This window comes from Urocampus carinirostris, chromosome 2 (genome assembly GCF_059441175.1).
Source record: "Urocampus carinirostris isolate Australia breed hairy pipefish chromosome 2, RoL_Ucar_1.0, whole genome shotgun sequence".
NCBI classification, from domain to species: Eukaryota; Metazoa; Chordata; class Actinopteri; order Syngnathiformes; family Syngnathidae; genus Urocampus; species Urocampus carinirostris.
In genome coordinates, this window is record NC_142350.1 from 12,182,949 (window position 1) to 12,209,788 (window position 26,840).

At 38.7% G+C, this 26,840-nt stretch overlaps 1 protein-coding gene across 7 annotated transcripts; it reads left to right on the forward strand.

Annotated features, from left to right (window-relative positions):
* Nucleotides 1-206: 206 nt before the first annotated feature.
* topaz1 (testis and ovary specific TOPAZ 1) lies at nucleotides 207-26,840 on the forward strand. Of its 7 annotated transcripts, none has more exons than XM_088328936.1 (21): nucleotides 207-551; nucleotides 3,957-4,039; nucleotides 5,333-6,644; nucleotides 6,728-6,774; nucleotides 6,929-7,020; nucleotides 8,870-8,919; nucleotides 8,985-9,052; nucleotides 9,130-9,182; nucleotides 9,282-9,407; nucleotides 10,578-10,635; nucleotides 11,966-12,117; nucleotides 12,204-12,296; nucleotides 12,364-12,467; nucleotides 13,552-13,621; nucleotides 13,696-13,867; nucleotides 17,659-17,759; nucleotides 17,839-18,004; nucleotides 18,080-18,232; nucleotides 22,315-22,518; nucleotides 22,599-22,785; nucleotides 26,308-26,840. In XM_088328936.1, exons 1-21 carry the CDS (start codon nucleotides 262-264, stop codon nucleotides 26,504-26,506), a joined length of 3,780 nt encoding a protein of 1,259 aa, XP_088185062.1. In that variant the 5' UTR covers nucleotides 207-261; the 3' UTR covers nucleotides 26,507-26,840. The 7 variants fall into 7 exon arrangements, with proteins under 7 accessions (XP_088185062.1, XP_088185067.1, XP_088185066.1 ...); XM_088328941.1 differs by having other exon boundaries at nucleotides 22,641-22,785; XM_088328940.1 differs by having other exon boundaries at nucleotides 13,570-13,621.

A 26,840-nucleotide genomic window follows, 5' to 3' on the forward strand; every position in this document is an offset into this window, starting at 1 on the left:
AACGATTCAGATATTTTAGGCCAGCCGATAAGGCCTTTCATGTCATGACGGCCCACCAATGACAAATTACAAGAAAAACGTTATACTGGCAATTTTTTGATAATTTAAAAAAACGTGTTGATGCCAAGAAGGACAATAAAAAAAGTATGCCTTAATTAAAAAGTAAGCAATCGCTGCCCTGGTCGACGGATTGCGCATGCGCTGTTGGTGGGACTTTCACAAAAACTCGGCTAATTATAGTCGCCTCGCGTTAATTCACAAATGAACAAATTCGTAATGTTTCCATCTTCGAAGTTTGAAATTAAAGGATGTCGCAAAGGGACACTCAACAGAACATGTTCAAAGGATTGCAGCGCTACAAGTCGGCTTTCCGCGACAGACCCAAGAAGAGAGTCGCAAAAAGCCGGTGGCCCTTCCATTTTTACCCGGAACTTTCGGACCAGCAATGGAAGGAACCGAAATGACCCCGAGACGTCCATCGAAACGGTAACCACGCGGCGTGAGTTTCACACAGGTGAGCAATTTGAGTGTGCCGGAGTACACTGGAGGAGGTAGGCTTCGTCTTTTTACTTCTTATTATACGGGTTCGAAAAATGCAAACGTTAACCGTTAACGTTATTAAGGGTAATCATGAAGTGGGTAGTAGCTAGGTGAAGGCCACGCAGTCACAAAGTAAGGTGCTTTCAAACGTCTTGATTCGCTTTGGATTTGTTATATGATGGTCTGTGTGTATGTACAGTAAGTCACCGAAGACACCCTATAGCGCTTTATAATGTGCTTCACACCAATGGCCAGAGGCAGCCATACATGGCGCCTACTTGCCTATCGGGGAATTTAGAGAATCCTAACTTCAAGAGTCCGTATTCCTGCGCAAGATTAAAAAGCCATTTTGCCTCCTGAAAAGCTACTTTCATATATTAAACGAGTTGGATGATGATCTTGAAAATGTGCGTTATTTATATGAATTTTCAAAAATAAAGGATAGTTTTCGTCTTTTGGATAACAATACTAAAGAAGATGAATGAATACAGAATTTCTTGGGGTGTCATATGTAATGCGGATCATTAGCAATATTATTATAAGTATTGAATGTTATACAAAGTTGATTTTATTTCAAAATATTTACGTTTGGGATCAGATACTATATGAGCCACTAGCGACACTATTATAAGTTTATTAAGCAATTTCCTTGTTTTCTAATTGTCTTTTTGGCGTAGTTATGTTTTCTTGTTTTGGTTTAACAGTGCTTCTCAATTATTTTCTGCCACACCCCGCTTCTCCCCTCGGAAGAAGAAAACCACTGCCGCCCTGCCAAAAGATTAAAGCGGCTCATAAGCGTGATTTCTGTGTAATGTTATTTGACAGAATAATTCATTTGGCCTCATGTGGTTTGCTGCCAACATTTTCAAATATATTCAGTGTTCTCATTTGCCCGCGTCCCTGTGTCCTAGACACATCATTTTTGCTGGGGACGCATAGTGTCAAATCAACGCGCGTCCCCGGGACGCAACTCTTTTTTTGACACAAAATTATTATCATTATTACCCGATTACACTTTTTTTAAACAAAGATTTACTGCACTCCAAACTTTTCGTCAGGCAGATCCAGCAGATGTTGTTTTGGTCTCGCGGTTCGAGTTTTCTTCTGCACGCCGATCTTCGGCAAACGAGATCTCATTGTTTCGAGATTACGTCATTGTTGTGGTGCTTGTCGTTGAGCGAAGGTTAAGTATGCATACCTGTCAACCTTTACGTTTTTGCCATTCAAAGTACGTTTATTATGCATTTTAAGAAGTGTACGACGTACAAGCAAATCTGTACGGAAAAACGCAAATTTGTCAATTACGGGTACCATCCGGTATACGCCGACTATCACGAAACGGCAAATCAATCAAGTCAAACGAGTTCAAGTTGTGTAGTGAAAGTCCGTCTCTTTTTAGAGAACCGGCTTTTTCGGCTCAACTCATTAAAGAGAGCCGGCTCGCAAAAGGCTCACTTGCTTTGATGCATTATATTACGAATTATTATGTTGTATAGAGAAGTTAAGAAAAATGGAAGTATAAAAGGGAAAAAATGAAAAAAGACAGGTTTGTGGTTATCCCTTTAATCAGTATATTACCAAAAATAATTTAATGCAGAAAATGAATTACTAATTTGAATAATAAAATGTATTATTCTACTTAATTATATTTGCATGTATTTTTTTCCTTCTACAGTGAACGTCCAAGCTACTTCATTTTTGAACTTTTTTTATAATAAACCTTATTCATGTCGAGCAAGGCAGTTAGTATTATGTGAAAATCAACACATAATTGGTCATTTCTTCAGTGTCAGTAATAACTCGAAACATAATGCAAAAAGTGATAACAATGGCAATAATTCCGGCACGAAAAAACGGCGGAGAAATTCTTCGGAAGATCGCGGAGGCAAGGAAAACACGGGTGCTGAAGCAAACGATTTGACGAAAGATAATAAACAAAAGAATACTCCAAGCAAGAAAATTACTTTTCTGCCAAAATGGACTAAATTATATTCCTGGTGATGCTATGAGGAGGATGATAATAGATTGGACCTTGAAGGCATTACAACAGTGGCGGGACAGCAAACCAGGAAGTATATATGAACTGAAAAATCTGAAGTGATGACTGTTTTGTATTGCCAATTAACTTTGATGATTAAAAGTGCATGAATGTATAGACTAATATTTCATCTTATTTTGTATAATGTACAATATTTTTGTGAACTGAAAAATCTGAAGATATACCTGCTTTGTATAACCAATTAACCGTGATGATTGAAACTGAATGAAAATATAAATTCATATAATTATTTCAGCAATATTATTTTGAATAATGTAAAATATTGTTGTGAACTGAAAAATCTTGAAGTGATAACTGATTTGTGTTCCCAATAATTGTGATGATTAAAACTCAATGAATATATAGATTTATATTCTATATTTGTCGCCGATTTACAATTTCAACCTCGATAACTCTAAATTTTGGGGACCCATAGAGCTCTGTTGGGACCCATAGATTTTTGAGCATGCGAGTCCCCGGGACCCATCACTTTTCACAGGTAAAATGAACACTGTATATTAAGCACATCGGTATTTCCTTGTCTAACACAGTGGTCGCATTGAAGCTGATTGCTGCATATGCTTTGATAAACTTCCGCATCTTAGCTTTCCAGAGACTTTCATTTACCTCTTTATTCCCGTCTTTCTCTCATCCCCGTTAAATATTTTTTTGATGTTTTATTACCGAGCGCACACTCTGCCAATGAGAGCGCCTCAGCCCCCTTATGTAGGGATGAAAAAATACATGGTAATCTATTTAGTATTAAAAATACTGTTATTTTAGAGAAATTTAAACATATTTACTGTTGTTAAAAAGACATACCAAAAAATAAATATAGTCACTCCCAAATCCCTGACTTGTTATTTAGGAGCATTAAAGGACAATCTTGCATGTATTTTTAAGTTAATAGCATGACATGAACGGATGCTAAATAATTTGCTAATTGCGTTTCAAATACAGCCAATTACTAGTGGCTATATTTTGAGTTTTTTGAGGGGAAAAATAGACACCGCTATAATAGTTTCACACGGACTACCTTTTAGTGCCAAAGCAATGTTTCTTCAGGGTTGTTCAATTAGACATTAAAACGTAATCTCTGCATAAATGGGAGGGGTCTACTCACTTTTGTGACATACTGTATTTTTTCAGCCCTTAATCACAAAATGTTCCAAAGGACTGCACAGGCCACAATTACACGTTACTTAAAAACCTCAGCATGAGGAAAATAAGAAACCTTGAGAAGGGGCCACATAAGTGGTAATACCCCCCATCGAGGATGACCAGGCTGCATAGAATGTAGTCAACATCAACAATAAACAAAGGTGATATGTACAATTGTTTAAGTCCATGACAGTGACCATGCAGCTTCTCATCTCAGCCAGCGGGTCGATGCAGATGCTGCAGGTCCAGGTGGTGGTTTCGCTGAATCATCCCAGATTGTCGTGCTCCCTCATTTCACCGGTAAGGACAGGAAAAGAAAAGTATGACTTCGGCAACAATAACAAGCTAGAAGTATGTTTTAAGTCGAGATTGAAAAATGTCCACTAAAATTGCAGATCTTCTCAGAAGGCAGAGCATTCAACAGCACAGGGGCCCAATTGGAGAACACGCTTAGATTTCTTCTTGGCTCTTGGAGTGACACGTAGACTAGCATTTTCTGATCGAAGGCTCCGAGCGTGAACATAGGGGGAAATCAAATGAGAGAGTTGATAGGTGTCCGTGTAAACATTTGTTTGTTAGTAACGGACCCTTGAAGTCACAACTTTAACGGTCATGGAGCCAATCTTTTCACAAATCCCCACAAAATGAAATTACGTGGTGTAACATGTCGAGAACTGGGTGGCCAGGAAATGAGAGCGTAATCATTCTGCCCAGACCATCCAATTTTTCTTTTTGGCACTGCTGTGTCCCTGTGTGGTGGCTCCCCACCCTGTTCAAAAATAAAAGACTCTTTCTCACTTAATTTATCCATTAACCAGTTTTCCAGCATCTCGAGCTATGTCTCACCATTGACCGTCAATATTTTAAAGACTAATGGTCCGTAGACGGCACAAAACTGTAAAGCACAAATAACAGAAGGTGTTGCTACTAATGACAATGCAATGCAGGGACGCGTCTCAAAATAATTTGACCATCAGCTTTGTGTGTTTTGTGTAAGAAATGGTGCTCGCATTGAACATCTTCGAAGATTCCATTTAAAGTAACAAGTTGTCTGAATTTACTAGGTGAGATTTATATCCTAAATACTTTCCGAGATATAAAATGTCAAAACAGGCCTTAATCATCTGGAACATTCTGTATTTAATAAAACGCAGGGCTCCTAATCACGAGATCTCAATCCCAACTACCCGAATGTTGAGGACCGTGTTAGATGGACATGTGTATGTTTACATTGTTGTTTTGTTAGACGAACTTTCCAGGCTACGTTACAATGTATTTTTTAAAATGCATGTTTATATGATAATAAAAATAATAAGTACATGCATTATTTTATTTTATTATTCAAATCAATGACTGTTTTTTTTAAATGAATGTTTTTTTTTGTTTACAACAAGGGGGATCTAAATAATACACAATCTCCCTTTAAGCTTATGGGTTCCTAGTGCTTAGTGTATCCTCGTAATGTCAAATTCTTTGTAGAACACTCGAATAAATATAGCCTCTTCATAATACAAATATTAGCACGTATCATCACCCAAATTTTAGTGTTTGACACAAAGTTTCTCTTCTGCAAGCTTCTCTTTTCATCTGCAGGTCTTGATGGGAGTATGACTGCAGTCTGTACTCGCGATGGTTCGGAAAGCTCTTTGAGAAGGATCGTTCGATCCTCTGGCTGCGGACTTTGCGAAGACTGCAAATTAAATTCCCGACCGAAGAACAAAAAAAACTCTGTCTATGCCAGCACACTCACTCATGCAGTGAAATTAGACCAGGATGCTAACGTCACCCTTTGCGATTTCCTCTTAAATTCTGACCTAAATTGCCATGATTGTGGATTCATGGTGCCACGTTGTCTCAGGAACAAGTCTGTGCTTTGCTTTAAACGGGACATGAGAGCCCTTGGATTGCAAATTGGGCCGTGTTGTTCAGGGCACCACAGACCTGGAACCAAACTGGAAGTGTGTCAACCTTGTGGTCTGACTCAAAATGAGTTGCAACAGACAGAGTACACAGGCAGTGAGGCCCTGACCGATGGTGTCTTTGCAACCCCTAGAGGGAAGCAGAAAATTCAGTTAAACCGTCGAAGACCACGTGACATAAAACCAAGAAACCGTTTAAGAGACACTCTGAGGTTTACTACGGAACCAAAAACCGGGAGTCCCGTCTGCCTTCCAACTCAAGAAGGTTTCAGGACTTTAAACACTTCTAGTCAGCACCATGCGGATCTTGCAGTCGGGAGGATGCCAAAGGAGACACTGGGATTGAGCGACAACGACGACTCCGGGTCTTTTGCCTGCCAGAGGGCGAGGGTCTACCTTCGAAAAAACAACTACTCCTGTGCCCGCACAAACATAACCTGGCACAGTAAACATCTCGTTTTGAATGGCTCCATCAACCTGGGAAAGTTTAAAAATCATTTCACACACCGAGAACCAATCCCGCCTGCTCCTCATCTTCAAATAGAACTTCCACCTTCTTGCAGAACAAGCGATGATGTTAACAATCCTATAGAGGCGGAAGAGGTGCAAGGTTATTCGGAAAAACTCCCCCTGGATCAGACAATTGGCACAGACCACTCACCGGATGTCGTTGAGGCTAACTGTTTACCGAGCAATTTGAATGATGATAAAAATAAGGAAGCTCTCGAATTCTCTGAAAATGAGTTGTCGGCATCTAGTTTCCAGCCCGGCGATGCAAGCGGAGCAGGCGTCGACGCCCACTTTGGCGTCCTCGACGAGTTAACCGCGTACCAGCACGACATCCTGCTCTTGGATGTCAACCTTAATGACTTGGAACTCTTCGGCAACCTGCCCCAGGAGAGCCTGCTCAAAGTGGGTCCCGACAGGGTCCTCAAAGACCCAGAGACTTCGCCGGCACGCAGATCATCACTCATTTCAGAAAAGAGGTAAAGCTTCATATTTGGATACATCTCCCAGTTGGAAAAGCCTTATTATGACCGCATACTGTACCATATTACTTTTGTTTCAGTTGGACCCATGTTAATATAAATCTAAACAGCGAGAGTCAAGACAACGGTATAGTCCAGTTTTTGTGTTTTTTAAAGGATTTCCCTCATGTCAATAAAAACATTTTATTACTTTTGTTTCGGAAGGATAGGATGCAATCTCAATGAATTGTGACCCAAACGATACATGAGTGATGTGAAATTATTTCTTACAATTTGTGCAGAGGAAGGTGCCAGCAGGCCCTGGAGGCCAAAGAAGGTGACGCCCAAAAGCCAAAGCAATGGAATCTGTAAGGAAACATCAAGCAAACCAAGGGTAAGGGGTCGAAACTAATGTAAAGGAATTGCTTGAGGAAAAAATCCCCACCATTGCTCGTTTTGTTATTTTTAATGATTATTCCTATTTTCAGGGTCGCAACAACAAATCAATAAAATGGATTGAAATTGAAAAAAGGGTTGGCAACTAATTACCTCATCGAGTCATCGTGTTGTGCAATTCACAAGACACCTAGCACGTTAATCAATTCAAATAAGTGCATGGGATAGTGTAGTAAAGTTGTAGTACCAATTGGGTTTGACAGAGGACGCCTTGAGACTATTTCTCTAAAAGTATCTTACTTTTTATTAAAATCCTTCTTTATTGAACATTGCATCATTACATACAACATTGGCATTAAACAGTCCAACGCTACAAAGTTAACAAGGGAACAGGAAGTGCTATAGAAATGCCTTTTAAGCATACTGTATATATTATTTTCACGTTGGTAAGGTTGATTTAACCCAAAACAAAATTGTTGACAGCAATTTTAAAAGTGTGTTTACAGCTTTGCTAGTCTTTGATAGAAAATAAATAAATAACAATTTTGCTACACGTAACAATTTAACTTATTGCAAGTTTTTGTTTTGTGTGATAAGTCTAAATGTAATATGATCAGGTGGTAGGAAAAAAGGACTTGCATGTGTAGGCTATAACATACATTTGTATGGATTTTTATCTATTGTTATTAGTCAGTGTTTTTTTTAATTGTTTTATATTCTAGAATACTCTGTCTCGTTGTGCTATATTTTTTTCTATTCGTCCCAAAGTTTAATATTTGGATATAGTAGGAAATATAAAAATGTTTTTCTTTAGATCCGATTAATCGAAAGAATATTTGACCGATTCTCCGATCATTAAAAAAATCATTAGTTGCAGCCCTACTATATTTAATGTGTTCTCGGATATGGCAAACAATCGGAAATTAAGCGAATTCTTTTTTTTTTTTTTAATTTTTGTAAAAGCAACTTATAAAAGTATTAGATAAATAGGTTAAATTAAAATAAGAAAAAATATTTCTATTCTTTGGAACATTTCTTGTTTATAATAAACACAAGTGAAATGTTTATTGCTCGTACATGTACGTGGTCAAGATTGGTCATTACTACAATTTTAGGAGGGAGGAAATGCTTTTTTAGATAATTTCACAAGAGAACATTTTCTTTTTTTCCACTTGGTTAACAGGACATTGTGTATATTTAGCGCCTCCTTTTGGTAAAAGAACACTTTACTCCTTAAAAAACAATATTGATATAAATAATAAGCGAAACTATATCTACTCTTAAATGAATGTACCTTTCTAAAAGTACTTGTAGGTCGAGAAATTTGTATTCTATTAACATAACCTAAGACTCACCTAGAGAGAGCTGACATGACTGTCCGCCATCTTGCTGCTAGAGGCACCCCCAAAAACCGTAGGTTGTAGTTTTCCCTGTAATTTGTAGTACTCGCTTACAATACATCTTGTTGTCACATATGACGGTATCTCTTTAAATAAACCTCATTCCTAAGACTTAAAAAGTGGTCGGCGGCGCCCTCTCTTGGCTGCGGCTGCATCGGGTCAGATGCAATCGACATTTCGTTCTGTGTACATTGTTACACAGAATGACAATACAAGGAAATTATTATTATTATTAACTGAAGACTAAAGGCTGCAACAACGAATCGATAATGAGTAACATCGATTAAAAGCTAGCTTTGAATTATGCTGCTATGTTGTGCTGACAGCTTGGTCCGTATCGTTACGAATCCGTGCCAGAAATGCAAAATCATATGTGCCCTAATGACGACTATAGTTTTACATCTGAAACACTGTTAAATTCCGTTTTCAAATGTGTCTTTTGAACAGGACAAATCTTGCACCAACAGAAATGATTCAAGCAGAAATACCCAAGAAAGGTGCGTTTTTAAGCATTTTACCTCCATCATCTGTTGAACTTTTTCATTCATCTCTTCTTAAACAGAGACATGGACAGAGATGGTGGCAGAATATCACATCATTTAGACCCTCGATTATATAGAGAAATCAATGGTGAGTGGATTTTTACACAGCACTAGAATGTTCGGTATTTCAAAGCTTGTGCGTGTTTTGGGCCTTTTTATGTACAGAACCGGTGATGCCGAACAGTGCTAGCAGGACAGAACCTTCAGCTCAAACTCCAGTAAGCGTACAAGCTGCTTCGCGTTTTAAAACTTGAGTTTCCAGACAGTGATGCTAATTACCGCGAGGTTTCTCATGAGTTACGTTTCCATTTTTCAAGAAGCCTCAAAGAGCTCCTCTTACCCCGTTTAACATTCAGTACTGCAAGTACTACTTCAGTGAGATGCAGTCCTGCAATTACAATACGTGTCGCTACCCACATGTGCCGGTGAAGGGTGACGAAAAGGTAAGACCTCGCCAGAACTTTATAATGTGCTGTGAAACCTCAAAACCAGGGGTGTTAAACTCAGTTTGGCCCTAATCCTGGATCCAGACTTTTTGTTCTGAGGGAAGCCGGATCAGGAAAAAATACCTCCAAGTTTTTAGCTTTGTTTTTCAGTGTTAAACTCTACCAGCCTGCCTACATTAGTAACCTACGCAACATATTATAACGTATTGTATTGACTATAAGTCTCTCTGGAGTATAAGTCGCACCAGACAAACAATGCATAGTTAAGAAGGAAAAAAACGTATATACAAGTCGGACCTGAAGTATAAGACGTGTTTTTGGGGAAAATTTGTTCAGCAAAATCCAACACCAAAAACATGTCATTTTGAAAGACAAGTTAAAATTAAAATGGAGAACAACAGGCTGAATAAGTGTATGGCAGGGGTCTCCAACATAGTGCCTGTGGGCCCCAGGGTGCCCACCAAGGACAGTTGAGAGTTCCACAGAGCATTTCTGAAAATAGCTCACCAGTGCTAGGTCATTGTGATTTCCTAGTAAAACGATTATTAGTTGACTGAGTCTATTTAAATCTATTTTTAACCATTAACTTTGGTTATAACATAGTAATAACATGATAAATTGTCATTTTAGGAAGGCAAATAAATTCCAAGTCCAACACTGCTTCATGGACAAAAAACATTTTCAAGTATTGATAATTATTTTTAAGCTATTAATTAAAAGAATAGAATAAGATTATCTTCATGTATTTAACACGTTTATTTATTCATCTTTGTATTGATTTATTTTACAGTAAATACAAACTAATTCCCAATTTGTGGGTTTTGTAAAGCTAATGGGGAAAAAACATGCACTCTTTTTTAGCTATCTTCCTACATTTTCAGCTCGATTTTTACTTTATTTTGCATGCTATCTAGCTAACATTTTATCAAGCAAAATTTCGGCCGCCTAGCTAGCTATCTAGCTTTTTGGGGCTCTCAATCTGGCTCTTTAGTTGGGCAAAAAAATTAGAAAAATTGTGAGGTTTGGCCACTTTGAGTCTCAAACTTGTACTTTGTAGCACTCATTTTCGGTTGAGCTACACAATACAGCTGCATGTAGTGGTCAAATATCACTGATTCTCTTTTAATCTAAACATGGCTGCAAAAGGATTGTTCTTTTTTCTTCCAGTTCTGTATTGACACTGTGGAGCGCTTTACAAAGAATCCAAAGTGCCTCCAAAAAGCAGGTAGAGTTTTCCTTTTTTTTTTTCAGGGTTCTTACAAGTGCGGGAATTAGTTGAAAATCCGTTAATTTTAATGTTGTGTTTTAAATGTTTAAAAATTATAAATTTTGGGGGAAGTGCTTGTGAATGCTTGAAATTGTTGCCATGTTTCTCAACAAGTCTGCTTTAAAATGGCACCGTCACTGCTCTCTGGTCTCTTCTCTTTGCCATTGCATTTCTGTCCTTATACTTTATAACTCGGCGAATGTTTAAGCAAAATATCCCCTAATTTTTTTTAATGGCAGCAAATTTTGAAAAATTAGCTTCAAGTCATGTTTATTTGTGATGCCCTTAGTCACAAGAAGTCTAAAGTGCTGTACAGACTACCATTACACCACCCCCGATCAAAACCTACATGAGGGCAAGGAAAACTCAATGGTCCATAACGTATTTTTCCAGTGCAGCTTCATACAGGGTTCCCGCGGATCCTTGAAGTCTTAAAAGGCATTGAATTTATAATTATAACAATAAGGCCAAATTTACATGAAAAATTTCTCAACCCAGTTTTCAAAACTCTTAAGAATTCAAACAATTTTTTTGTAATATTTGTCAATTGTCCACATCCAGGGAGTACAAAGGTTGTTTTTTTCCAAGCATGTGTTTTTATGATGCTGCACTCAAATTTGGTCATGAATATAGCAGCGTTATGCTCTTCAAAAACGTTTTACACTGGACCAAAAAGTAATGTTTTATGCATCAGGATAATATTTCTTTATGAATGTAGCAGAAGAGTTCTTTGGAATTAGGAATTATCTTCCAGTTTTGACTAAGGATCCATGAAGTGCTTTAAACATCCTTTTTATTTATTGTTTTCTTGTCTAAAACTCTTGAGAGTGCTATGTTTTTCAGATGCAAAGTTTTCAACTCGACTAAAATGTGATTGATAAATAAATAGATCAACATCTGTTTAAAATTGGCTTTAATTCATGAGGTGTTTTTTTTTCCCAAATGTGCTCTTATTGTCGACTCTGTCTTAAATTTGATTTCAAAAGGCATTAACAAAAGTATTTTAAAAATCTTGAATTTAACTTGCCTTAAGCTGTACAAATCCTGTTTAGATTTTCTCACATTATTATTTTTTAGTACCGCAAATGCTATAGCTCATCATTTACTGCAATACGCTGCTTCCTTTTTGTCTTATACATGATTAAAGTGCAGTCCACGGCCTTAATAGGTGAATTTGGCCATGAAAAAGGTGAACAAATCCAGTGTGTTGTAAAATGAGATTTAAGTTATACTCTGAACAATTGTACATTTAATAATTGTTCAATTAATCTGCACTTGTTTTTTTAAGGAGCTGTGTTCACCAGATACTACCAGAACAACCCCCCTGGCAGGTTTTTCTCCACACCCATCTTCTTTTCACTCATCTGGGCTCTGCTGAAAGCGGGCAACATGCATGATGTTCTGTCAGTGCTCGAGGTCTGCTTGGCCCATGAGATAATGGTCAGCTTGAACGCCAATGCTGTAATGCGTTCTGTTGGCCAGCAGATGGGGCCTAATATACACTGTTTCTTTCCACCTCTTGGTAGCCTACTCACGAGTTCCTGCTCAACCTTTTTACCACTGTAAGGAAGAATGGCTGCATGAGCATTATAGCTCGCCTCATGCAAATGACTTATAAGGTATCTAATCAATACGTTTTACTTACTAGTTTAGTCTATTTGTAATGAGAATGCTATCTATTGGCAGATGGCCAGTGAGCATTCAATGCTTTCCCTGGATTGTTTGGATGTGGGTTCGAACAGTCCTGAATTTCAGACGTTTTTGTATCCTAATTTGTCTGTTAAGCAAAGGTGAGTTTATTTGAGACTCCATACAAATTTTTGTTTTATACTTTGGCACTTTCAATGATCTATTCAATTTGGCGGGTAATGTTGATTGACTGTTGTGAGGTGTATGCTAAAATTGTAAACTTGACAACCACATCCCAGGTAAATTTAATAGAAAATGATCCAAGAGGTTAAAAATGCATAAATCAGGGTGCGTACAGGTGCTTAAAACCCCTTGAAAATGCTTGAACTTTATTGTCGTGAATTTTCAAGTTATTTTATTCCGTGTACATTTGTTAACTATCATTTCTTTGGCTAGGTTCACACTGCAGGGAAATCAGATTTTTTTTTATTTATTTTTTTCCCTGTATCCGATCTGGTAAGTTCCGTTCGGACGGATTTTACCAGATTTTTTTTCCACACCTGCCCGCTTTCTTATGTAGTCCTAAATCTCAAACAAATCTTATTCTTCGGAATGTGACTTCTGTCTGAACATTCAAGAAACGTTCATGCACACTTAAAATAGGTTTGAGACGTCACTATTCTGCCTTCAAGCAGGCGTGAGGAAGCTAAGAATTCAACAACCACGGTGGACAAAAACACGGAGTGTCATTATTTCACACATCCATGGAAGATGAACACTGGTTTGTTTTGTAACTCACAGAACAGCCAACATCCCATCGCACACAACTGGATTCCTCGACGCCACTGTTGTGAATAAAGGTGGCACTCATTGATAAACTGATAGTATTCTCTCATGGTAGTTTAGAATAGTTGCATTTTAATCACAAAACACGGACAGCATTCAATGGGGGGGAGAAGATGTTCAAATGTAATTAATATTGGAGGAGGGACAACGCTCCACTGTTGAGATCCATGAGTACTTCCGCAAACATGAGCGCATTGCGTTTGACGTCCTCTTCTGCGCATGTGGACTAGTTCTGCCGTTCATGCAGGAGATGAAGTCTCATCTAGTTGGAAATATGAACAATCTCACAAAAACATATTTCACCCAAAAATCAGAATTAAGCATTAAGCCCTGCAGTGTGAACTTAGCCTTTGTCCCTGTTTTTGAGTATTTCAACATTTGTTTCTCTTGATGTCGAAGACTGTCTGTCCCCAACAGTCTGCCGATTTCAGACGCTCTGACCTTGGCACATGCCATCGTGGAGATGGAGGTTAGCAATTTCTTTCACGCTCGGTCATAAAGCGGAGCGTTTTGCATCTGCCAACGTTATTTTGTTTTTGACAGCTTTGTGTCAAGCAAGAGGAGTGGTGCAGCATGGGTGAAGTCTTCCGATCCATATGCCAACCTTGCCATCACCCCAGCAAACTGGAGAGCGTCAGCAGCCACATCGCAATTGCTCTTCTGTCAGAGACCAGAGACAAGATGGCTGTGCCGTTTGCTGCTTTCACAGAGACATGTAAAGCACACTTGACTTAACCTTTTCTTTTTTTTGCACAGGATGTAACTATATTCTACCGCAGGGGTTGGGGACGTATGGCTCTTTTCATGGGTACATCTGGCTCGGAGAGAAATTAAGAGCCACGCTAATATTCTCAATAACCTTCCAATCCAGTTACCATTGCTTCGGACAACGTTGTAACTACCTTTTAAAAGTTAAACTTTTTCACCAACTGACCCTCTACTGAATCATTTTATATTGACGCTCATTATACAATCTTCTGTTCACTTTTGAGACACTTTTTGATAAACTCACAGAAAAAACTGTAAAGACCTGACAACAGCATTCAAGCACACAGAGCAATTTAATCGGGTGAGCCGTATGGGTGGGCAAATCTCTGCGCTCATAGCACACTCCCTTATGCCCAGTGCCCTCTGCGCCAAAGGTGAAAATATCGGCATCCTTCTCGTTGGCATTATTTTTTGGGACATTTTTTTTAAAGAACTTTGCGCACACCATGTTTGGAAACGATTATTCACACAAAAAATGACGGTCAAAACGAGCCTTAGCGATTTTGAGTAACTGCGGGAATGAAACCTATTTTAATTGGTGTATTTGTTGATATGGGACACAGGCCTTTGAGATATTATTTTCTAGATTTTATCAAATCATTAGACGTGCTACAGAAATTTGCTAAAGAATTGGCTTTTGTCTGGAGAGAGGTTTTGATACATTTTCACTCAAAATTTGTTGAGTGGCACTCAAATAAAAAAAGGCAAAACATTATGCTATCTTGGTTCTTTAAGTCAAAAAGGTTACCATCATCTTTGATATGCTACCAGAATTAGGAATTCAATTATCTTTATTGTCATTGAAACAACGTAGTGAACACTGTTTACACCAAGTTTAGACGTACCACTCCATGATAAACATGTGATAAAAGACTTTTTACGACCAGACCCTGCGATAACTAGCACGATATTGGGTGTGAGCTCTCGATATTTGAAGGGGAAAAAAATTGCTCAATCCTAGTGTTAAAAAAACACAACCCTGTTTCACATAACGTTTGACTCAAGGGCATAGGTTTGGTATTGTTATTGATGGAGTCACAGCGCGTTTTTTTTTTTTAAGTGATCACATAATATTGGTGGGGACTAAGCGATGATTGCCGGAAATTGGTGGGGACACATCCCCTTTGCCCCGGCCAAAATGATGTTCTTGGTTTGACTACTGAGTCAAGTACTACACGATAACTCTTTTCTTCACCTCTAGATAATTAGTTTTTTTTTTATAAAACTATTTTTACACTACAAACTGCATCTCCAAAGAGCAAAAGATCCGTTCAGTACCACACAGTCCTGATCACTCACATTTAAACATACTAGGATTATAAGTACATGGCAAGGCACATCTAATGAGGAAAGGCAGACTAATTCTGCTTATTTTATGTATTATTTTGCTTTGTATTTATTTATTTTTTTCAAAATATACCCAAAATGAACAGTTATCCTGCACAACAATGCACTTTTAGGCTAAAGCGTGAGTACGGTTGGCGCCAGATAAATCCTACATCCAGTTTAACCGCACTAATAAACCAACCACCAGAGGGTGCTAAAGTTCTTAAAATTGAGTCTCCGTTTTTTTTAAAGGGACATTGTGTTTTAGATAGATAGATAGATAGATAGATAGATAGATACTTTATTCATCCCCGAAGGGAAATTCACTTTTCCAGCAGCATCCCTAAGCTGAGAACAATCGAAAATAACTGAGAACAATCGAAAATAACACGGGAGCTGCTGGAGTGGCTGCCATTCGTGACGGCGCCGGAGAAACGATTCAATTTGAATCATGTACAAACAAACAAACAATTGAATCATGTACAAGAAACGATTCAATCTGAATCATGTACAAACAAACAAACAATTGAATCATGTACAACAAACAAACAAAATATTTATGTTTCAATAAGTGGAGTGTTAATAAAATGGGGGGAAAATAATTTCTGATACTGATACAACCAGGTAAAACTAATTTTAAGTTACCTGTCCAAATGAATGTTGTGCCATCTCACCTTTCCCACTCTCTCTGCTCGCTCCTGAAACTTTATCAAATAGTCCAAAATTTTACCTCATCTTCTCCGCTCACCTCGTCGTCCTCTTCTCCTTCCACTTCGCACTACAGAGACTTTTTAGCTGAGCCGTCTCTTATGACACCATCCCCTGATCTAGACCAAACTAATGCAAGCAAAAATGCAATGGCAAAGCAAAGCCACTGAGGAGCTAAACGATAGCACCATAATTCCTGTTTACAAATACAGACTAGTAAAAAATGTTTTCTCCATGCAGAACGACAAGGCTTAATTACACGAACAATCGAATTAACCCCTGAACTCCTTGTATACTTTTAGATTGTTGTTCTCATTTATTATGAATATGCATTAAAAGTTGTGCAAAGCTTCCTGATCATTGTCAAAACATTTCAGGAAAAGAAAACGTGTAAAAATAAACCGCAAAACAAACATTGAGTTACTGTAGTTTGTAACGTTACTTGTTCTTTTTAGCACTCGTTTTCCGTTGTATTAAACTAAGCATGTCAAACTCTGTTTGGCTTAAGGGGCGGATCCAGACTTTGTTCTCAGGCTTGCCGGAACAGTAAAAGAATGTCAACGCCAAATATTTAGATTTGTTTTTTAGTACTATGCTTTATAAAACAGCCTACATTTGTACCCTATTCTAAAAATTACAATCGCGCTTGAAGAGAGATTTTTTTTCTAAGCACACATTCACAAAAAAATTAAAACGAATGATTTTCATGTTTGCCACTGAATGTGTTAACAATTTGTTTATTTAAACTGTTTAGTAAATGCAGCTTTACATCCGAACCAACTCGCCACAAACATGACAAACATTAAGAGAGCTATGAATTAAAATAGGCTTGCCTCAATTGTCGTACGGCTTTAAAATAAATAGAAAAATACAAAATAAGAGTTTTGGCAATGAGCTGGCAATGACATCAAATCAATCATCTGGTCTGGGCCAAAATATTGTGCAATATTGTTTATAACATGCAAACAGACCGGCATTAGCTATTACACTATTAATGCACTGAAGCAGCAGGGGTGCATTAGATCTGTATTAAAAAAAAAAAAAACATTACTTTTTATAAAAATGAGATAGAGAATTGCTTTTCTACATACTCAGAAATGTATGGCATGCTCCATTCAATCATCCAAGGGGCTAGATCTGTTGGACATACATGCACCAAACTATTAAGTGACATCTAGTGGTCAAATATTACATTGTCCTTTCAACAGTTATGATTGATGCTTTTAAAAATGTGACACGTTGAAACATCCATCCATTATCTGGACCGCTTATCCTCAGTCGGGTTGCGGGGGTGCTGGAGCCCATCCCAGCTATCTATGGGCATTGGGCAGGGAACACCCTAAACTGGTTGCCAGCCAATTGCGGGGCACACAGGGACAAATAATTTGCTCGCTCATTCACACTTGGGGACAATTTGGACCGGCCAATTAACCTGAGATGCATGTTTTTGGAATATGGGAGGAAACCGGAGTGCCCGGAGGAAACCCAAGCAAGCACAGGGAGAACATGCAAACTCCACACAGGAGGTTCGATCTCACAACCTCAGAACTGTGCTGCACACGCGCTAACCACTGTGCTGCCACGTTGAAGCAGTATTATGTACATTTTCAAATCAGGTTGTTGCTATTGTCATTAACTTTGTTTTTCTACAACTTTACTTATTTCACACTCCAACAAACCTTTCATATTTTTCTTGTTACATAGTCTGTCAGAGTGAAGATCAAGAACCCCTGTTAAAGGGTTTCGTTGGTAGAATCGGAATCTCTCTCATGCTAAGGTACCATAAAACTCAGCAGTGGGCCAAGGTAAATGAATCGATAGGAACAAAAATGTAGTTAGGCATTGTATCACTGCATCCCTAGGTTTTTCCTGTCTGGCTTTTAGGGTCGAAAGGTGGTGGAGGTGCTGTCCCAGTTAAAGGTGGACTTCTCCATTCACAAAGGCCTGTTCGGAAAAGAGAACGGACGCTCACGATGTCACCGGATTACCTTGGCGGCCGAGTTCTTCGTCCTCACCAGCAGCCTGGAGGGAGCGCTCAATACCTTTCGAGGTATTGTTGGATTTGAGCCGAGGACGTCCAGGCCATACTGCTTTTAATTGTGATGCTATTCATCCACCACTGTAGAAAACAAGTGGTTTGTGAGTTCGGACTTGTGGCAGTGTGAACCTGGCGACCTGGAACACAGATGCCGCATCCTCTCGTATCTGGTCGAGAAAGCCTCACAGAGGGATGCCTTGGAGGTCTTGCGTAATCTCCCCGGAATACAGGAGCCAATCGGTGAGAGTAGCCATGGTTTTAGTTTTACTTGGGGACTAACTGCCATTGAGTTACTTTCCTGCTTGTCTAGCGGGGAATTTCAAAAACCTTTTCTGGAGGGGGCACTCATTTGCTACTGGGTTGCTGTGTCGTTTATACAGTACTACACTGCAATTGGTACACATACCTGTCAATCTGTACGGTATTGCCGTACAAAGTACGTTTTTTATGCATTTTAAGACGAGTAGGACGCACAAGGAAATCTGTACGGAAAAACGCAAATTTGTCAATGAAGGGTACCATCCGGTATACACCGACTATTACTAAACGGCAAATCAATCATGTCAGAGGAGTTCGCTGCGGAAGCCTCTATCTCTGTATCGTTTTTTTTTTTTCGTTGCAAACGAAGCGAGCGGTTTGATGCTACTGTGCGCAAGCGTCTGCCGCCTGGGGATTTCCCATCATGCATCATTCCGGAAAAAAAATATGGTGTACGATGATTTTGTACGGGGAAATTCAACAGTTTGTACGGCCATGGATCCGTGGAGGTTGACAAGTATAGGTACAGTACTGGTAGTCGTATATTTAGGTTATCTGTTTTGGTGTAATCACGTGCATTTTGTAGTTTATTATGGTAATACCCATCTTTAGTGCTAAAACCCACGCACCATCCACTACAGAGGACTGATCTTGGATAAAAGGTATAAACAAAAAGATACCTACAAATTATATATAAATGAATGAACTTACCGTTTAAATAAATCATGGAATACCTAAATATAAAAGATAAATATCAAGTCATGTTTATTTTTATTGCCCTTAATCCCAAAAAGTCTTAAAGGGCTGCACAGACTCCCAGCAACATCCTCTGATCTGAAACCTACATGTGGGAAAGAAAAAAATATGAAACAATGAAAAGGGGTGGCACATAACGTAATCCCCCTTCTTGGATGACCAGGCTCCAATTGATTTACAACAGACTACTAAACTCATCATCAACATGAAATATAGGTAATAACAGAATGTCTAGTTGACAGCTTCATGCATCAAAATTTTGGCATGCATCAGGTCCAGGTGTCTGTACGATGGCTCAAAATGCATACATAGTGCAACAACAACTCATCCTTCTCCCTCATGTTGACAATATTTGTGTATTGTTAATGCTACATCCATTGCAACCTGGTCATCCTTTTTATTTTATTTTTTCATTTTAGATCATATTTTAATTATTTGATATTTTATTTTTAATGTTATTGTTTGTTAATGCTACATCCATTGCAGCCTGGTCATCCTGGAAGGGGGATGGCGTTATGTGCGATCTCTTCTCAAGGTTTCTTCATTTTCCTCATGCTGAGATTTTTAAGTTTTCCCTTTCCCCTCATGGAGGTTTTAGATCAGGGGATGCTGTAATAATAGTCTGTGGTTTGCAATAATCTGTTGTCTGTGTAGCCCTTTGAGACTCTTTGTGATTAATGGCTATCCAAATAAACTTGATTTGACTTCAATTTTTTTTTAATATATTTATGCAATTTTACATGAAGTGAATTATTTTGTCACAACAAAATGTCATTCAAATGAGGGATCAGGTTAAGCTGGTTGAGCTTTTCACCTAGTGTAGCTGATTCGTTCATCACTGATCAACCAATTGGCGAAAGTCTGAGGCATTTAAATACGTTTGTTGTGAAAAAATACACGACAAAATAACTGACGAAATATGTCTCAATGCTTTTTAAAATACACTGGAAAATACATACCGAAATATATAAATGAGAAAATTTAATTTATTTCACATATTTTGGTATGACATGACTTATGTATGTGTTAATTTGTCTGCACGGCATATATTAATAGGTGTTTATCTATTTATGCATTTATTTCTACATATGGCAGGATTGTTCGGCCAAAAAGTTTCCATTATTATTTAAGAAACCGATTATTAGAAGGTGTTATTTGCAGGGCCTGATCAAGCAACCTTTCTCTGAAAATTGGCTGAGAATATTTTGCTGTGTACAAAAATAGACATCAGAATTACATTTTTTTTTTTTTCGGAATTTGATGGGTGGAGGGAGGAAAGTAGAGATGTTTTATGTATCAAAAGCCAACTATGTAAAGGAATATCAATTTGAATTGAAATGCTTAGAATTGTTGCCGTGATTCTCCAGTCTGCTCTAAACTGATGCCGACTCTGCTCTCTGGTTGCTTCTCTTTGCCATTGTATTTTTTCCCTTATGATTTACGGCAGCTGGCAATAGTTAGTATGGCATTGTCCTATGACGTGTCATCACTCCCTACAGGTCGTGCTGTTGAAGATAAGACCAATTTGTTGAATCGTCTCGTACGTGTTCAAAGAAATGTGGAATCAAAATGACATAAGAGGGAGTTCTTTTTATTGATACACAATTTCAACAAGAGACTCAGCGAATCAAAGATATGCGTGTGTCTTTATAGTTTTCAACATAGCACGTGTACCCGGTTTGGCCCCGTCCCTTTTCACGCCTGAAGGCGTACACGCCCAGGGTTCCGTCCTTATTTGGAAGTGTTTTTGAGTTTATGCCAGTTTATGTCACCTTGCCCTTCACCGTTATCTGTTGTCCTCCTTTGAGGAGGATTGTTGAAACTAATTCGTCCTTCGAGACTTTCCCGAGATGTAAACAACATTTCTCACAACTGTAAGCAAGTCTTTCTACATTTCTTTCTAAATGTATGCAAATCTATTCTACAAATGCAAGTTTATTTTCTACAACAGTGCCCCAGAGGACAGGTGTATAGTACACCTAACAGCACTATGAAATGTTTATTAATACAGAGATTAAGTATTAATTACAGATATTTATTGTGGGCCATGTAAAAAATTAAGGTTGCGTGTCCCAGTGGTAAATGGTAATGGGAAGAATTTCCTGCAACTGAAAATGCAAGCTACATATTACCATCACATACAGATTGTTCAGATTCACAAATATATCCACCATTTACTCAAGATGAAATAAAATGATCTGCATTTATATAGCGCTTTTCAAGTCAATGACTTCCCAAAGCGCTTCACAATGTGCTTCACATTTCCCAATAGCGGCCTTGTATTGCAGCCATATAAGACGCTAACCTGTTTATTGGGGGTGTTAGGGGTTCAGTGTCTTACCCAAGGACACTTCGACATGTAATTCAAACTGGGATCCCTTGATCCCAAGACGAGCGCTCTACCTCCTGACCTACTGCCGCCTACTGTAAATATCATATGTCTTATAAATGCACACGCGAGATTATACATCACATATGTAAATCGCACATATAATTGTGGCTCTGCAAAATACATGGTTCACACTGGATTTCTTCTTTTATTTGTACTGGAGAATTGGAAGAAGTGGCGATAAAAGTCATTCAAAGTGTTTGAATTTGGCCATGAAAATGGTGTGCCTTGTGATTTAGATCAATTGAATTTTTTTGTGTGTGTGTGTGTTATTTTTTAAGGAAAACCAGTATTTAAAAAAAAATTCTCAAAACACATGCTAAAATCAGAACTAATACAAAAATTTTGGTATTGGTCTTACTGTAGTTTTCATTGCCCAAAATGTCAAGTATTTTATGTAGTACGTTTGAAGTAGAAGTCGACCGATTGTTGGGCGGGACGATTATTGGCACCAGTATTTGAGAATTTGACTATCGGACGGTATGACCAGGGTAGAAAGAAAAAAAAGAAATCATTTTTTATTAGACGGGCTTATTACAATTATTTTAAAACTGTTTAAAAAAAAAAAAATCAGGGAGCTATTTCAGTTTTTATGTACCTTTTTTTTATACGAGTTGCTGATAATTACGTTTTATATCCTGGAATGTTAGTGTTTGGTTTAAGTTAAAGATTAGTCATGTTGTGTAAAAATTCCAATTTACTGTAAAAAGTATTAAACTCTTATTTGAATTCATAACACATATTCGTTGTTTCTTTTTGCATTGTTTAAAATTTCTCATGTCAATTTTCAAGATTTTACTGCAAATGAATATCGCTCCAAACATCGGTCATCAGCCTCCTCTTAATACTAATAATCGGTATCGGACATGAAACACCCATATCGGTCTGTTAGTTTGAAGATTCTGTCCCTCTTCCCTAGACCAGGTTGACATCTTCAAGTACTCGCCGCTTTTCAACACTCACCTTCAAGTGTGCGTGGAGCGACTGCTGCTTCCCTTGGCCGCTGACTCCGTGGACTTCATGCTATCTAAAAACTTGCCAGTTGACTGTGCTGTGTTGCAAGCACTCATGAACAATCTGGGGAGGCAAAAGCAGTGGCTGCGTGCGCGCCAAGTCTTCAGGAGTAAGTCCACACGCAGTTTCTTTTTTCTTTTTTTTTCCCCCCTAAAACCCTGATTACCACCTTTCCATATAACTCATAAGATTCCCTCACCGCCGGCATTTACCCCAATGTGTCGGCCCCAGCTGGCTTCATGTCACTGACTGTTCCCTTTGGACTGGGGGACGTAGAACTCGCACTCGCGTTTGAGATGTTAATCGGCGTCAATGCTTCACTCCTGCTCCCCCTTCCTTTGCTGACCCAGGGCACTCTCAGCATCACCCTGAAAAGGTAAGGCCTCCTCGCGTCATAGTGAAGTGTTCGGACAGGTACTTGAAATTTTTGAAAAAGCTTGAATTTTAGTGGGTTTTCAAGGTTTGAAAGTGTTTGAATTTTGGCCTGTTTCTCAACAAAAAATGATGACAACATTGCTCCCTGGTGGCTTCGCTTTGCCATTGCATTTCTTTTTCCGTGATTAACTGCAGCTGGCATTGTCCTATGAAGCGTCATCTCCCCCTACGGGCCAAGAGGATAGGTGCATGACACACCTAAGCAGGGCACTATAAAATGTACATCAGTGCAAGGATAACACATCATTTTTAGAGATATATTATGGGACATACTAAAGATGAAGGAACTTCCTGCCACTGAAAATGTAAGCTACATATTACTGGCATTTTTACGCAATATCTACAGTGCATCCGGAAAGTATTCACAGCACTTAAATTTTTCCACATTTTGTTATGTTACAGCCTCATTCCAAATTGTATTAATTTAATCCATCTCAAAATTCTACACAAAATACTCCACTATGACAAGGTGAAAAAGTTTTTTTTAAACTTTTTTTGAATGTATTAAAAATAGAAAACTAAGAAATCACATTTACATAAGTATTCACAGCCTTTGCCATGAAGCTCAAAATTGAGCTCAGGTGCATCTTTTTTCCACTGATCATCCTTGAGATCTTTCTACAGCTTAATTGGAGTCCACCTGCAGTAAATTCAGTTGATTGGACATGATTTGGAAAGGCACACACCTGTCTATATAACGTCCCACAGTTGAGTGTGCATGTCAGAGCACAAACACCAAGCATGAAGTCAAAAGAACTGTCTGTAGACCTGCGAATCTGGGGAAGAATACAGAAAAATTTTTGCTACTTTGAAGGTCCCAATGAGAACAGTGGCCTCCATTATTCGTAAATGGAAGACATTTGGAACCACCAGGACTCTTCCTAGAGCTGGCCAGCCTTCTAAACTGAGCGATCGGGGGAAAAAGGGCCTTAGTCAGGGAGGTGACCAAGAACCCGATGGTCACTCTGTCAGAGCTCCAGCGTTCCTCTGTTGAGAGAGGAGAGCCTTCCAGAAGGACAACCATCTCTGCAGCAATCCACCAATCAGGCCTGTATGGTAGAGTGGCCAGACGAAAGCCATTCTTTAGTAAAAGGAACATGGAAGCCCGTCTGGAATTTGCCAAAAAGCACCTGAATGACTCTCAGACCATGAGAAACAAAATTATCTGGTTTGATGAGACAAAGATTGAACTCTTTGGTGTGAATGCCAGGCGCCATGTTTGGAGGAAACCAGGCACAGCTCATCACCAGGCCAATACCATCCCTACAGTGAAGCATGGTGGTGGCAGCATCATGCTGTGGGGATGTTTTTCAGCAGCAGGAACTGGCAGACTAGTCAGGATAGAAGGAAAAATGAATGCAGTAATATATAAAGATATCCTGGATGAAAACCTGCTCCAGAGCGCTCTTGACCTCAGGCTGGGGCGAAGGTTCATTTTTCAGCAGGAAAACGACCCAAAGCACACAGCCAAGATCTCAAAAGATTGGCTTCAGAACCACTCCGTGAATGTCCTAGAGTGGCCCAGCCAGAGTCCAGACTTGAATCCGATTGAACATCTCTGGAGAGATCTGAAAATGGCTGTGCACAAACGTCTCCCATCCCACCTGTTCGAGCTTGAGACTTATTGCAAAGGAGAATGGGCAAAACTTTCTAAAGATAGGTGTGCTAAACTTGTGGGGTCATATTCAAAAAGACTTGAGGCTGTATTTGCTGCCAAAGGTGGATCAACAACGTATTAAGCAAAGGCTGTGAATACTTATGTAAATGTGATTTTATTTATAATAAATTCAAAAAAGTAAAAAAAAAAACTTTTCACATTGTCATAATGGAGTATTTTGTGTAGAATTTGGAGATAAGAGATTAAATTAATACAATTTGGAATGAGGCTGCAACATAACAAAATGTGGAAAAAGTTAAGCGCTGTGAATAATTTCCGGATGCACTGTATATGGGAAGAGATTTGTTTCCAAAGCAAATATATCCGCAAATCACTCATTTCAAATATACTTGCAAGATTAAAAAATCACATGTATAGAAATCCAGTCGCCATATTGTTCTACTTAATAATTAATAAAAGAGGTTATGAGTGTTTAAGCAAAGTTTTGGTAGTTTTCTCAAGTAGCTAAAAAGGGGCCAACTGGCAAAGAAAAAAAAAAGTCCTGGTCGACTTATCTAACCAGGAAACAACAACAAAAGCTGCAACGGTGACATAAACGCGAAGATGGCCGGAAGTAAACAAACCAAGGAACACGTAAAAACTGCATGCTAGGCTAGAGAGCCATACATCACTCTTTAGGTGACCAACTTGCATTAACTGGGAGCAGACAAAACAAGAAAGCCCTCGACGCTAACAGGGAGCTAGCGGGACAAAATTATACCAACTGCGACATGCACCGTGGTAAACACAAACGGAAAGCCACAATTGCCCAGCTCCAAGCAGAAAAAAACGGTAAGCAATCGCTGTTTATATAATTGCTCTCTGTTTCAGGGCTGGCCTCATCTATTCTGTTAACGGGATTCGTCATTTTTAAAAGTGTTTCTTCAATGATATCAGAACTCTACAGGAAACAAACCACATGGGTCAACTTTCAGACTTAATTTCTCTGGTCCTTCAGCAAGTGGAATATTTTCAAACATACAGTGGTACCTTTACTTCAGAATAAAATTCATTCTGGGGGTAGCTTCGTAACCTGAAAACTTTGAGTAGAGACGCATTTCGAATTTAGATGCACATATCCGTTCCAAGCCTCGCAAAAGTACGGTATAATATTTTTTTAATAAATCATAAGAGCATCAGCACATGAAACAAATGCATGTTAAAAATAGATTACTGCAAAATAAACATAAAACGAGAGGCCCATATTGTAAAAAAATAAAGAATAAAGGAAAAAATAAGATTAATATACCTTTTTGCTTCGTGTTTCTTGAAAAACTGATCCCCTGACTCCTGCTTTTGACCATTCGTCAGAAATGCGCGAGGCAGACGTAGCAATAGTCTGACTTGTCAACACTTTCCGGGTGATTCCTTTCCTCAAATTCCGAGACTCAGTAGAATTTCGCTAAAACATCTTTGATTTGGGCTGATTGAATGATAGCTCGCCAGAACCCCTCCTCTCCTGAACTTTGACGGTGACATGAAGAGCATGCTGGGACTGCACATGTTCACTGTATGTATTTCCGACTTTGTATCCTAAAACGTCTTCGTACCTAGAGGCAATCTTTGGGACTATAGGCAATGTTTTCCCATTCAGGTACTTCGTAACTTAAAACTTTCGTATGTAGACACATTCGTTGGTAGAGGTACCACTGTATTTGTAGAATTGGGGGGAGGAACACTACACGTTATAAACCTTTTTGCAAAAAAACAAGTCCATTTGCAATACCTTATTAAAAAGTGCTTGAATTTGGCCTTGAAAACAGTACAAGCCTTGGTAGTGACTGGGCTCCCCTTTCATTCCACCAGGAGTCAGGAAAGTGAGAGCGAGTACCTCTCTGCTGGTAGTCGCCTCCTCTCTGCAGCACTCATCCCGCAGCCCAGACTGGAGGTACGATTCGTTGCCGTCAACACCTTGCAGGAGCAAATCTTCGAGCTCACCTTTACATCGGCTCGACAATGGCTGCAAAGCAATCATGTGTGGGCAAATAAGATGTGGAATTCTTAGTTTGGGAAATATATATTTTTTTTTTTATAAGAAAAAGGACACCAGTCTGACTGACTGGATTTATGTATGTCTTATATGGTAATATAGTTGCTGTTTGAAGTACTGTGGCTGTATAATTTCATTTAATGTTTTTATCACATGTTCACAGTGTTCTGCCTTAAAGGTATTGTTACTTCGTTTTTGTGTTCTTATTTCTTAAGTCTTCCAATGTAACTGGAAAGTTAGGGTACATCGTTTGCGGTGTCCTTAAAAAGTTGAAAGCATAGTATTTTCACCATTACATATGTGTTAACAATGAGTTCAAAGAGCCTTTGTTTCTCCACTATGCCTATCT

Excerpts from the sequence above, each read along its gene's own strand:
- topaz1 (XM_088328936.1), top strand. The coding sequence starts at position 262 with ATGAACAAATTCGTAATGTTTCCATCTTCGAAGTTTGAAATTAAAGGA. Across the intron at positions 22,519-22,598 it reads TGCGCGCCAAGTCTTCAGGA|ATTCCCTCACCGCCGGCATT; the intron begins GTAAGTCCACAC and ends ATAACTCATAAG. Across the intron at positions 22,786-26,307 it reads CTCAGCATCACCCTGAAAAG|GAGTCAGGAAAGTGAGAGCG; the intron begins GTAAGGCCTCCT and ends TCATTCCACCAG.